Source organism: Micropterus dolomieu, linkage group LG22 (assembly GCF_021292245.1).
Source record: "Micropterus dolomieu isolate WLL.071019.BEF.003 ecotype Adirondacks linkage group LG22, ASM2129224v1, whole genome shotgun sequence".
Classification (NCBI taxonomy): domain Eukaryota; kingdom Metazoa; phylum Chordata; class Actinopteri; order Centrarchiformes; family Centrarchidae; genus Micropterus; species Micropterus dolomieu.
This window is the reverse complement of record NC_060171.1, coordinates 22,880,628-22,895,573: the sequence shown is the minus strand read 5'-3', so window position 1 is coordinate 22,895,573 and position 14,946 is coordinate 22,880,628. Positions and strand designations below refer to the sequence as shown.

At 39.7% G+C, this 14,946-nt stretch overlaps 1 protein-coding gene across 3 annotated transcripts in view; it reads right to left on the bottom strand.

Moving 5' to 3' along the window:
* trim44 (tripartite motif containing 44) overlaps positions 1–14,946 on the bottom strand; it is a 51,409-nt gene that overhangs the window by 33,484 nt on the left and 2,979 nt on the right. For all 3 annotated transcript variants that reach the window (XM_046037884.1, XM_046037882.1, XM_046037883.1), the window contains 2 exons: positions 14,472–14,549; positions 4,510–4,800 (listed from right to left, as the gene is read on the bottom strand). In XM_046037884.1, coding sequence (XP_045893840.1) covers positions 4,510–4,800; positions 14,472–14,549 — 369 coding nt within the window. The remainder of the gene's footprint in view (positions 1–4,509; positions 4,801–14,471; positions 14,550–14,946) is intronic.

Genomic DNA, 14,946 nt, shown 5'->3' with positions numbered 1-14,946 from the left:
CTTATTATTTAGAGCTATGGGGGGGGGGACTGCATTGTCTTAAATCAGCCAGTTCACTGTGACCTGGGTCACGGCTGACTCAGGGTTGGGTCACTAATGCAGACTTCCAGTGCTTGCCTAATGAGGCATCTTGGCTTTGTTTTCATGCCAGGAGTCCTTTACAGCTTAAACACTATCTATTCAGTCATACGTGTGAAAATGAGGCCTAACAGTTGCGAGATAAAGAGGGCGATGCAGACACAAATGGACTGACATGCACCGGCTCATAGGAACATGTCTGTGGATGTTTTAGATGACAAGAATCTTTCTGTGCTTGTACCAGAAAGATCACTTCCTGCCCAGTGACATTAAATTTTTAATTACTACAGACATTAAGGAATGTAAACACACTGGCTGTACGAATGAGTACCTACTGGCACTTTTTCATAAAAATGCGGAGACTGAGAATTTGATAATAAATGGACTCTGACTGAGACACACTCAATATATTCTCCCACTGATCAATTTTCAGAATTTTTTTCATCACTGCAAACGCTCTTTATTGTATGCATGTGTCTCTACACCTATGTGACCCTGTGCTTGCAATAAAAGATTAACAGAACCAGTTATAATATGTTTGTCCAACCTTAAGCAAAAAGATTCACCTCAATTATGTGGACTATTCTTTGGGGAACAGTTTAAAGGACAGGTTTTATGCAGGTAAGAAATATTTTACATCATAGTTGCTCCATTGCACAGGCTTGCTGTTAACATGGCTGCAGTATGTGATATTCTTACAAAGCAGCAGTGGTGTCTGACTTGACTCTGAAGCTGATAGTCTTTCTTTCCTTAAAGTTGCAATCTATACACTACTTCCAAAAAGTGCTGGAGGCAATCACTGTAGCTTTCTGGCAAACAGGATTAGACTGCGCTTTACAGGAGGAGAAATAAACAAAACGGGGTCAACCCATTTCTATGTATTTTCATTCAAACAAAGCTGAAGGTAACAGTTTTTTTTTTTTTTTTTTTTTTTTTTCCCCTCAGTGCAGTCTATTTATCTTTCTATTCTCAACCTTATATCATGGCTTCATGGATTTCAAATCCCAAATACTGACTCACAACAGTACAGGATTTTTGAAATAAGAATGATTATAGACTATGCACTACTACAGTTTTGCTGGTAGTGGGCTATAATGCTGGAACAGATTAATGGTACTAGTAGATCAACACAAATTGAAATCTTTTTCAATCATGACATTTGACTGTTAAGACAATCACTAAGCTCTTGTGACGTTTTAAACAATTACTGTAACTTCATAATCAATCATTTGTAGATTAATCAAAAAAGGTATTGTTTCAGCCCTACTGTCATAGTGAAGGAGCACCTTACATAACAGAACTGCAGTAATGAGGCAAGTGAAATTATTGTAGTTCAATGTGCCATCTGTAATCATATACTTTGAGGCCGATAAACTTAAGGTGCGTTCACACCGTAAGCGAATCCAGCGTTTTGGGCGGCTTGGTTACATGCAAAGACGCAAATTCACATGAATTTGCTGGTTTGCGCGAGTTAAAATTTTTCAACTTGAGTGAAAAAAATAGAACGTCCTGTTGTAGTTATTTCGGCATCAGTTTGATACGTTTTTTGCTATTAAATCACAGCAAAAGGTTTACTTTGGGTTCATATAGAAGTAGTATCCGTGGGTTGTGTCTATTCGCTTAAAACACGTTGTGTGTGAACACTCAATGTCCTGCGATCAAACTTGCACGAGTAAAGCGAGGCGAATATGAAATTCGCTTTACAGCGGTAGAGTAAGTGAGCAAGTAGGAGAACTGAGGTTTGAGTCAGTTGCTCTCTGGATCCATGAGGCTCTACACATTTAATGTTGCACCGAAGATAAAAGGTGAGTTCAGGTGGACTTGATGTAACTCACTTTGAACAGTGTGTATTCACACACCCACAAAAAGATACATCACAAGTAAATTGCTGCACAAGCTCACTCTCCATACACACACACACGGCTACAAAAGCAATCCGCACATCAGCTACCACCATTACTGCAGCCTCACTGGTCCCATCACAGCATTGCCAGGGAGCACTCAAACCTCCTTTCCGGACTGCGGTGACTAAAGTAAACGGAGTGACAAATGGACCAATGGGATATTTTGTTTGGGACCTATAAGCAGTAAAAGCCTTCTCTTGGATTTTCAAATGAGGGAGTGAAGGCCAGTAGAATCAGAAGTAATGTGAATGCATTGACGTGGCCTGCACTTCTGGTTGACTTAATGTGCAAAAGTATTAAACTACACTCTTTCGTCCCTGCTGCTATACGCTTTTTTAATAAGTCACTGTGAGTTGTGGACTTCTGTGTAGTATGTATTCATTTTTTGTTTCTTACCGATGTATGGCTGTTGTTTTGTATAACATGTATTATTTATGTCACATACTGCTGCACAATGAATTTCCCCCCGGGGATAATAAAGACTCCTTGAACTTGAACATACTGTAACTGCACACACGCTTAGGTGCGAGCGGTAATTTGACTAAGGGTCGAGAAGAGAAACACTGTACCCAGCTGCTGTGTTCATGATTGACAAACACTGTAAATATAGTTACGTCTGTGCTTCATCAGCCAACAGCTCAGGATTTATTGACATCCAACTAACTGTATCATCCTGACACAGCTGACTTTATGAAAGGAAAACTGCATTTTTCTACCTGAACATAATGTATGCCCGATTAAATACAGCCAGTCCATTCTTTTATGTGAAACAAAGCTGTGTGGCACTTGTTTATGTGTATATTTATTTTGCCAAAATGACTATGCAGCAGGTGCTACAGTCATTGGAAAGATAATCCTTTAAATTGAAGGCCTAGGATCAGGCCTCCATTAATCATCCACCCTGCTTAGGTGTCTTTAAGCAAGGCACCAAGTCCTTATTAGCAGGAAGTTATGCTACAAGAAGGAAGGTCGAGGTGCCACTGCTGACTGTCCTATGTTATAAACTATGAATAATAACTATGTACAGCAATATTTATTGCTGTAAAAAAGCACTGTGAAGGTGGCTACACATGATCCGCTATATAACAGCTTTGTGCTCGCTGGCAAATTGTTTGTAATTGTTTATTGACAAGAGCAATAGCACCCACTTTTACAGGGCTGACTTTGGCACTGGACGTCTGTGTTTAAAGTGTAAATTAATTAAAGATTGACCCTGTTTGCTTTCACACAGACCTTGTGATGTGACGCTATGTTGTCATTTAGGGTGTCAGGTTTGCTCAAATATGGGCCTCTGGAACAAATGCATTGGTTTTTTATTCATTTTTTATTCATTTTTAAGACTGGTATGTAAATTAAGTTCCTTGCTGGCTAGTTGTGTGTGTATGTCCTTGTTAGTTTTATTTAGTAGTTAGTCATATTTAGTCCACGGTATACTATATTTTTAATCAACTTTTAGTTGACAAAAAGTCTGGGTATTTTAGTCAAAAGAAAATCAAAAGTATTTTCGTCTAGTTTTAGTCATTAACCATCATTTTAGTCTTTTCTATCTCATAAGTATAATTTTGATTAGCATTTTGGTCAATCTGCTCTAACCAAAATAGAGATATTTATCATTTTAGTCTTTATTTCACTCATCTCACATATAGATAAAATGTTTTGTAAAATTTGAATGTTAGCTTTTTTCTAATTTTTATTGCAAAGGAGACATTAACTTACCTCAATACCGAGGTGGTTAGCCTTGATATGGCAGATACCAGTGTTTTTTCCAAAAATCTTATAACCACATCGCTTGCGTATAAATAGGTACTCTGGTAATCTCTACTATTACAATAGTAATCTTTACTCATTACCATTGACGGCAACATTGCCCAGCACCATTGCTCTAAAAGTTGCTCTGTGTATCATCAGCTTAACGTTTTCCTCACGCACCAGGTGGTCGGCCAGCATTCAAAGCACATGAAGAAAAAATTATCGCTGAATGAACACACTGTTCAAGTCAACATTTAGAGGGAGAAAATATGGCCTGTAATATTTTGTTATATTTATGTTTTTATTTTATGAATTACATTTTAGTCTTGTCATTTTTCGTCAACAATATTGCATGTTAAGATAGTCACAGTCAGTGTTTAAGTACATTGTCGCCGCATCGTCATCCTCTCATTTTAGTCACGGGAAAAAAAGTTTGTTGACAAATATATTTCATTTAGTTTTGTCTGACGAAAGTAACACTAGAATAAAATGGATCCAGTTTAATTGGTCAGACAAATTCACGTAGGCAAAAATGTTTATAAAGCCTCAAACATACCCTAAACCTTAACTATAGAATGTAACAAGAATGAAAATTCCCATGAATTACATCCACAAAGACCTTACATTCAGAGTGCCATATTTGAGCAAGGCCAACACCTTTAACTTCCTGTATAGTCTATTATATGACACTGTAGCTTATGCAAAGCAAACATGAAGAGTGAACAAAAGCAAATGAAGGAGGAGAAAAAGGATAACAAGGAAGGAAGGTTCTTCTCACCTGCACTCTGTGGGCTGGTCCAGGTGCCGCTGCGAGAGCCTGTGCTACCACTGCAGGACCTGCTGCCTCGGCCTGTTCCAGCAGGCACAGCTGGTTTGTGATGTTGGCCATCTCTTCCTGCAGACGCTCAGTTTCGACACTGATCTCGGCAATTTTCTCAGCAGCGGATGCCGTGAGGAACGCCTCTTTGAGGTCTACCAGGTGAAGGGTCCTCTTCTCCTCCAGACGCACCAATCTGCGGAGCTCATCGAACTGGGTGTTCACATAAGCCTCTAGCTCCTCTGTAGACATCTAACATATGCAGATGAGGTATGGGACACAGAAAGGGAGAGAGCCTGAGTGAAGGACTGCAGAATGGGGATAAATGTATGTAGTCCGCAAGTTACAAAGATCGAAAGAGATTCTGGGCTGCCATTTCAAATGACCCTGAGTGAAGTATTTCAGTGAATCATATGTATGAATCATTAAGATGAGCTTATAAAAACTGCGATGAGATGACAATTTATATGTAAGGATATGAAATGAACACGCAGTGTCGAAATAGAGAGACGCATATGGGATGACCACAGTATAGGGGCCAGAATTTTACTTTGACATGCGAATATTATTTTAATAAACCCACTGGTCTCATTCATGCAGTAGCTAATTGATAGCATGAAGCAGATCCCCTGGAGGCAAACATACCATCTGTAGATAGAGACCTCAGAGGCTCCTTCTTCCACAGCCAGCCATCTGTTTGGCTTTCAAGGCAACTACACTGCTCACTGAGATACCTTTTTAATCCATTTCCCTGTTCTCTGATGAGGCTCTCTTTAGCTATGACTCATTATGTTGAAACGCCTCAATAAACACACGCCTCCCTAAAATCCTTCCCACTGTTATGGCTCCACCTCCAACGCAGATGCTGTCAAGAGGCAAAACACCCCAAAGTCCCTTGTCATGATCTCTGCTCCTGAATGTTATAATCGCGTCAATCTATGAACATCAGTTGCTCTGTCTCTCCTCTTCCCTTGAGCAGAACTTCACTTTCTTCCTTTCCATCTATTTTATCTTGTTTCCCCTCAGCCACCCTCTCTCCAGTGAAGCAAAGACTCATCAGTCTTTACTGAGGTTGGCAGAACCACAGCCCCTTGGGGCCAAAGGTTTTATTGTGTATTTGCCATTTCTGCACAAGCAATCAGATTCTCCAAATTGCCCATTAAACCAAGAGCAAGAAGTAACATTTTTAATTTACTTTCATTGTATGAGCAGAGAAAAAAAATTGTGCATTGTTCATTCTGAATGAGACAGAGAGACGTAGTTAACATCTAATTGGAAAGCAAAGAGTAGTTTTCTCTTTTTGATTCACCAAAAGCATCACCCTAAATACATTTCTGATGAATTAGGGACAACAGACTGCAACTGCCTTGGAGTAGCAACATGTCCCGTTCCTTGTCCAGATACTCAAGTGTGAATGTGGAAGATTGGAGCGAATGAAGCATCATTTTCCAAATCTATGATTCTGTGCCTCAGGAAGTTCTTATTCTTTAACCCAAAGAGCAATAAATGTGCTCAAATATAATAAATCCTCTGAATTAACAATATAGGCTGATTAAATCTTATAGAAGACTCATTCACTTACAAACTTATTCACAAATGACAGAGCTTTTACTACTTCAGTTTATAATGGTACAAGGACCCGATTGAGGTGTCAAGGACACCCAATGTGGATCAACACATTCAATATTCAAATCCAATTCCCCAGCAAATCTAAATAATCCTTTAAAATATAAATTTTTAAAGCTTAGACATATGCTAGGTATTTACATTTATTATCTTTTAGCCAAACAGAATATATGTCTGTCAACGTTTCCAATGATATCTATAAATTCATTAACAGCTAGCAATAGCAGTTATTACTTCAAAAGTTAATTCTCAGTCAGGTGTAGCTTTAGCATTCAGCTACCATCATGAATAACAACGAAGAGTTCATTGGAGCTATTTCTTGGCTATCAAGGACTTAAAGTGAGATGCAACTTTCACTTTGTGAAATTATAAAATCTTCCTCTTGCGAAAAAAAAAGTTGAATTCTTGACCAGTAGCTTATGGTGGCTGATGTTAGCTAATGTTACAAATCATGTTTTTAACGGTAGCAAAAGTTAAATATATATATTGTGGTTGTCCTGACAATCCTGATTCAATTCACTGACTTTTGCTAATGTTATATTATGTTCTACAATGTACTGCAATCCTGTTGTTGACCACAGTGTTTAGCAAAAGTAAAATAGGCTAACTTTAAATATGTGGTACATCTGTGACAACAGATTAGCACTCATGAATGTCTCCAGTTGCATTCCACTTTGGATGGCATCATTTTACACAAATGAGTCATTCAGAACATAAGTATTAATTTAAAGAGGTCATGTTATGCTAATTTTCAGGTTCATAATTTCATCTAAGGGTTGTACCATAACGCCTTTCGCCCAATGTCAGCTGGGATTGGCTCCAGCTCCCTCGCGACCCTGTACGCAGGATAAGTGGTTGACGATGGATGGTTGTACCAGAACAGGTTTACGCCCTCTGTTGACTGCTCCGTTTTAGCTACCGAGTGAAGCATCTCACTTCTATTTGATCTTTGCTGGGAGTTGCACATCAATCCAAAACAAAGCCGCTTCAAACGGTAACCGGCTTCGGTTCAGCCGTGCGTGCATGAGCTTGAGTCTGCCTGACTCTGATCCCGAAACACAGGCAGAAAAACCCAAACCAGCTTCACAACCTAGACTGGAACAATAGTTTAAGAGTGTTCATTTGTAACAAATGTATCTTTCTTATGCAACATTTTAACTGTGCACTGTCATCACAGTTACACCTTTATGTCCATTGACTGCCTGGAGAGTGTCTAACATTATTGTTAGATACTCTCCATTATAATTATTTTACTTTCATATTTAGTCTGAGGACGTGCCACACCAGGCACTAGGCAAGCATTAAGACACGTGTTATACAATGATGTAGATAGGTTACGGAAGCAAAGGCAGGACTACAATCCATCTGTCTCTTCTGTGGGAGATGTTAACTCCCTTTGGGGTGGACTTTTTCACTTTGCAAACCTATTAAATGCACAAAAAAATATAAAATACAATAAAGGAAAAAGGCCAAAAAGCATAATATGACCTCGATAGAAAATCTGCATCTGCGAATCTATGGCCATGACAGGAGAATGGAGAGAAAGCAGCTAGCATAAATCACGAAGAACAATGTTACCCAAGAGCAGAGCTACAACATGAATAGGGCACACAGAGTTGCGCTATAAAACTTATCTGTCATCAACATGACTCATTCCATCGCCGCATCTCCCAATCTCCACAGAGCCCCATGCCCCCTCAACAGTCAACAGAGTCGTGATCCTGGATCTGTGCTCTTTGTGTTTGTGGAGCAGGAGCCCTCTGTCCTTGGACCTTTCACTCAGTGACAGAGTTTCTCTGAGAATTTGTCCAACTAGCAAGGAAAGAGCATTCATGCGTGCTAATCTTCATTTGCATTGCTGCAAGATGAGGCCACGAAATGAGGCCTCAGGAGAGACAGCGGCACACTGCTTACAAGGGCAGAGTTAGAGGAAGGACAGGGGACGAGAGTGAATGAGAGAGAGAGAGTACAGGCAGAGGTAGGACATCAGGCAAGCAGATTAAGAAAGCAAATTTCTTCTGAAGCAAAGGTAGCAAGTTAGGGCAAGCAGATTAGGAAAGCAAATTTATTTTTCAGTGTTTAACATGCTTTGCATTATAACTAGAACCATTCTTATTTAAGGAGTTTAGGCATGACAAGCAAAGAAAGGGGTAAAAATGCCTTTGTCACTTCAGACCTCACATATGCAATGTGATCTGCAGCCACGTCTCTCTATCAAAACTGTAATTTTAGCCATAAAATGTCAACTTGAATCCTGTTTTTATTACTTTATAGACAATATATGGGAGATGGGAGATGTGAAAGGGGCTGAAAGTTGAATTGTGAGAGAAAGCTAGGATCTGTGGCTTGCTGAAAATAGAAAACTTCTAATACATTCCACAAACACTTGGTTACGTGGTTACAATATAGCAAGACACTCAAATAGAATTAAACTTAACACGTTGGTGTAATTTATGGACTGGCTACAAAAACGGTTGCGCTACTCATTAGCGCTGATGAAAAAAACTGCAGAAAAAAGAACCAAAGCCCTTGGGAATTAAACTATATCAGTGTAAAAAAAAAAAATTAAATAAAAAAAAAAAGTTGTCACATTACTTTGGTGAGACATCAAGGGACTACAAAAGTAAACTGAAAACAGCTCACGACAAATATCAAAGTAGCCCTCAGCTTTTAATCTTAACCTCTTCAACCGTGCAGTGGGTCCATCATTACAAATGCATTTTAGTCGACAAAAGCATTTTCATTTGTAGGTAAGTCCCAACGATATGTTATTCCAAATTACATGATGGTTATGATGAATATAAGACATCTAGAATTTACTGGTTGATTACTTGCATCCTGCAGCTTCAGTGAAGTGATGAAAAATGCAGATGCAGTATATATTTTTGGAAACTGGCATAGAGAGATGTTGTTTTATCTAACTTTGATGCATCTTAAGATGAATTGTGTAAACGCTAGAGTTCAAATGGTGAACTTTCTTTGAATGTTCTCACTGCCAAATCAGAGCCGCTCCTCCTGCTTATTCAGAGGTCTGTTTTGTGTGATGCTTTTTAAAAAAGGCCTAAAGAGCATTAATAGAACATTAGGAGTAAATGGGTTTGAACTGTCCTTGCCCTTGGCAATAGTGGCCCCGTTCCAAGTGAACACTACTTTCTCTCTCTCTCACGCTCTGTTTTATTGCTTCCAGAAATTTCATTCTCCAATTTAGCTTCGGAAACAGCACAGCAATACATAGAAAGTTAATTTGAAAAAAATACCAGCTCTCCAAAAGTCATGTAAAGTAATATAAAGCGGGCAAGCAAGAGAAGTTAAAAGAGGGAGAAGAAAAATGAAACAGAAGGCCTTTGGTTTTATAATAGCAGAGTTTCAATATCCAGCACCTTTTTATTGGTTTTCAGAGATGTCAGCCATGCAACTTTCTGGGGAATGATACAGAGTAATTCAATTAAAACGGCATGAGTAGAGACAGAAAGGGAATGACAGCCTTAAAGAGCAATGCAGAGGGGGGAGAAAGAGGATATGGTAGAGAAGGACAAGAAAAAGCAAGATGAATAAACCTAACAGCAACTAACTGCCAAGTCTTTTCATGCCTCTCCCGTCTGTTCCTCAGCCCCAGCTCCCTAAGACAGTTTTAATGTGTCTGCTGCTCTTGTGGATTTTATGAGGCAGGGAAAATGGATGTAGCCGAGGGCTGGACAATTAATTGAAAAGTAATCGAAACCGAAATTCAGAGCCTCTAGAAGACGTAATTTCCCCATGTTGGTTATTTTGGTTATTTAATCCTGTAAATAATGTATGTGTTCATGTACTTTACCCTTGAAACACTGCGGGTGTAGTCATGTAACTCCGCCCCGTCCAGTCCTGCTCAGTCTTCAGACCTTCTTATATACAGTCTATGAAGCACAGGGGATGTTAGCTAACGCTAACCGCCTTGACTGTCCGGCAGTTGTGGAAACAACAGAGACTTTTATTGACGGACACACTGTGACCTACACTGTATATTTACCGCCAGACTAACTTATTAGGCTACCCGCTCGCTTTCAGTGTCACTTTCTGCCGCTCTCTCTCTCATTCGCTCGTCCGCTCACTCGCTACGCACACACATTGCGCTGCAGTTAAAAGACATAACTCCGCTGCTCTTATAACAGCACATGTCACGTATATGTACCTTGATGAATGAGGAGAGGAAGCAAGCAAAGGGTGTTTTGCCGTGCTCACACAGTGTGTGGGTGGAAATCATTTGTTCCCCATTGATATTAAATAATTGAGTTAAAGTTTAGTAGCATTCAGGTGAAATTTTCAATTAATCGTGATTTAGATTTTAGGTGAAATCGTCCAGCCCTAATGTAGCTAATGCACACACATACACACTTTTGACTGGCTGATGTTGCCCTGCTGCTTCTAGATATCGGACCTCTCTCTCTGTAGCCGCAGAGAGAGGCTCCACAGGCAGGGTGCGCCCTAGACAGCGCCTAGCATGGCAGAAAGTAAGTGAGTAAATAAAACATGACAGAGAGGTAAATATGCAGACTACCTGCTGTCCTGGTCTAAAGCCTCTGACATATCATTTCAAGCTCTTTGATAATAGCTAAGGAAAGCTGACTTGTTAAATGACAGACAGCCATCAGGGCCCCTCGTGTTATGTTACGCCTCCGGCCCGCCATTAATATGTTGGCAGCCTTGTCACTGTTTTTCTGCATTATATTCCATTTCCCTGTGGAGAATGGAGATATGAGCTTTGAGAGATTAAAATCCCCACACCTGCGGCAAAGTACATAATTAAGCAGGTTAGTTTTAATAAGCAAACACCAGCTAAGGGTTAAATCTTTTCATTCACCCTTCTCTTCCTCAGACAGCTGCTCACAACTCATCCTCTCTGAAGTCCTTTACTGTGCACTTTCACCCCCAGCAATTTCGGTCTTCTATCTCTTTCTTTTTTTGCCTCTGTCTTTCTCTCTCTCTCTCTGACACACACACACACACACACGCACGCACGCACGCACGCACGCGCGCACGCACACACACACACACACACACACACACACACACACACACACACACACACACACACACACACACACACACACACACACACACACACAAAAACTTTCCTCACCAGGAGCAGTCACTCTGATGGTTACCTGTCATGCATAATAAGAAACGCTGGCATTTGAAGGTGCAGACAGGACACACTGACAAATCCAAATAATGGTGTCTAACACAGTGCCCTGTGAGTGAGCAGGTAAATGGTTTTTGCCGAGCCAACTGCATAAGACTAAATGTCCAGGAAGTCCTTGGGGCAGCATTGATATTTCAGTATGATAATAGACATGAACTCGGTTGGGGCGCTGGCTGCAACTAAAAGTGTTTCCTTTCGCAGGCCAGTAAAATTAACCTTTCTACATTATGCCACAGTGCCTGGGTCACATCTCTGCAGGACCTGAGCAACACTCCTGTGTGCCAGTGCTCTCCGATGGGTTCAGATACAGTATTATAAGCAGAGCATAAGGCAGAACAGCAGTTGCAGGGGTGGTTGAGAGAGCAGACGTGGCGGCAGTCGATGGTAAAAAGAAGAGCGGAGACATAGGTGTACACATGTCCCTGATCCTGCCACCCACTGTTGCATCTCTCACTGCACAACACGCAACTGTATGCGGTCAGGTTTTATTTTCAGTGGCAGAACAAAGCCTCACTATGGTATCCAAAATGGAAATACAGCCACTGTTTTCAAGGTTGACTTGTCATGAAAATTCAGTTTTTATTTTGTCTGATATAAAGAGAAGGGTGACTGTGTGCGAAATACACCCTGCATTTCAGATGGAAACATGGTGAAGGTTAGACTAAAAGGCCAAAATAAGGTTATGGTCATTGTTTCAGCTTGTGACCATTAATAAGACAATCTTAGTGGAACACTTGGCCATTGCTCAACAACATCCATCCAGTATATAACAGATCAACATTGCTTGAGCATAAAGGAGTGTGTGTGTGTGTGTGTGTGAAAAGATTTAATGAGTGTACAGAAAACATAAAATATATATTGTATGTACAATGTAATGCAGTCAAATACATCAGTCCTCTAATAACTTCTAACTTTGTGAATGTAAGTGTAGATACATCACTTTGGTCAATTATGAGGGTGTAATGAGTATTAGTGTTATATTGGGCTACATTATATTGAAATGTTTATTGAATATTTTGTCCACATCCTAAATTTATATGGAGGTGTACAAAATATTTGAAATATATTTAATGCAGTATATAATACAGTACATCCACCCTCCAAGACTGATTTTTTTGTGTGTGTGTAATTTCGGTATTTTTAGTCCTAGTTTTGCATATTTTGGTGTCGAAATGACTAGTAGGTAAAAAAGGTTTTGGGAACAGTACAGTAGATGGCCTCAGCCGGCAATCGATGAGAAGGAAAAGAGGAAAATCTGGTGGAAACGTGGGAGAGGAGTTTGTTGTTTAGAGGAACAGCTGGCAAGACTTACTCCAACAAAACAAACTCCTCTCTCCAACTCTGACTCACATTTCCACCGCCGTCTTCCTGCAGCATCTCGCCTCTCGCTAGATTTCAGAGGGAGAACTGTCATTGAGTGAGACTTCAGCTTCATGTTAGAAACAAGGGGTGTCACCAGGAGTCACTAGTAGGGATCCTTTCCATGATGTTGTCAGATACCTGGTATAACAGTCTGAGACTGTCTGTGGCAAAAAGAAGCACTTTTTGTGGGCGTAACCTTGATGGGCACAATTGCCACTATTGAAGCCATCTAATTTTTGTACCTATTAGTCATTTCTCCCAAAATATGTGAAAATAGGCTTTTTCACCTATTGCTTAAAAATACCTAATTTTAGCAAGTTTAAGGGTTTAGAAACAGCTGGAGGGTATTCTGTATTCCTCTCTATTTTATACATCACAATGCCACATTTACAGTGAAAATACAACCTCTGACTTAGCATAGAGTCCAAAAAGTAACATCAGCTGAAGCCTGAAAATGACATGACTCAGTAATCACACAATGATGCCATTGCACGTTCCAAGTAGAATTATATCTGCAGAAACCCAATAGGCCAGATCTGTGAATGGGGTGGCATGATAAATATATGGATTGAAATAATTGGCTCTCGTGTTTACTACCCAATGCCTTTATGACATAATCTCTTTCTAATCCCTCTTTATCTCATTCTAGACTGCTGTGTCTTCACCGCTGCAGTGTCTACACTGCTGCAGTGCTTTCTGCTGTACCCACTGAATTAGACATGAGTAATGGCTCTTTTTTTTGCTCTGTAATGTCCCCATAGCTTGCAACCAGGTTCAACCATTTTTTGAACCTCAACTTATAAAATGTAATAATTTTATTGACATAACCGATTTGATAAACAAAAAAATACTAATTTAGCTTTTTTGAATAAAGCTTAACACTTGGCAAAAATAATAAATCACACATTCATGGTCTTCAAGTCTGATTGTGAGAAATCCAAGCTAGCCTTGGTAGTTTAGAAAACCATAGACTGGGGTAACTGAAATATAGAGTTGCATTTAGAATATAAAAGTAGACCTGCAGGGTCTGCAGTGTGAATTTGTAAGGCTGCCTGAGAATGCTTGGCCTAATTATGTACATAGATAAAGATTATCCTTTGTTGGAGACAGCCCTAGAATCCACAGCAAGAAACCTTGGAGCCACAATATTGTATAACGGTGGGCCATTAAATTAAGATGAAACAAAACAAAGTGTGACAAACAAGTAACTACAAATAATTGAATATTAAAGCATTGCAGATTATTTTATACACATGTACTACCCCAACTATTATCACCTGTTTGTACATTATGAAAAATATGAAAGAATTAAAACAATTCCACAGAAAAAGCAACCTTTTGTATTTATGGTTTGTGCTTTTTTGCAGCAATTACAACTACACAGTATGTTTGCTATACTTGTTTCAGCTTTATCTGAAATGCTAAACATGAGCATTGTCATCTTAACACTGCACTGAGAGATATCTTTGTTAGGAAATCACCAGCAAATGGAATCAAACCACATGGCACAATTACATAATAAAAATTAATGCAATATGCACACGGTACGCTGTCATTCCTCGTAAGGAGGTCAAATCCAGCTTCTATTGCTACAGAGAAACTCTCATTTCATTTGATAAGAGTTGGTTGGAGCTCATTACTAAATGAGAACAGTTGAGTGTAAATCTTTTGGGAGAAGTTTGCTATAAATGGACCTCACCGTTTAACTCATGTTAAGATTTGACAAAGTGTTGTGCATGCGGGAGTTTACGCTCACCTCAGGGTTGGTCCACTTGGTCTTGATCTTCTCGGCCATCTGTTGTGTACAGCCCAGCAGGTCATAACCCTGCCTGCTCTACAGGTGGAGCAGACAAACACAACACAGTAAAACACCACACAGTATGCCACTACATAAAAAACAGCACTCGTGCAGAGATTCTTTCTGTGTGACTCAAACAATACAAAAAAACACAGAGTTTCAAATTTACTTATGCTTAACTCTATACAAAGAAAGACTGGGTACATTGACATGCTACATGCTCATTGCAATGTAAAATCATATCACCACTCTTGGACATAAAGGGTTCTCTCACATGAATACACTGATACAGGATGCAGGATAAAAGCTAGAGGAAGTTTAGGGTAATTAATGTGACCTTAGGCTGTGTGTGTGTGTGTGTGTGTGTGACCCTGTTTGTCTCTCATCAATCCATATGTGGTCTGTGCTCTACTTTTGTTTTTCAGATGTACAG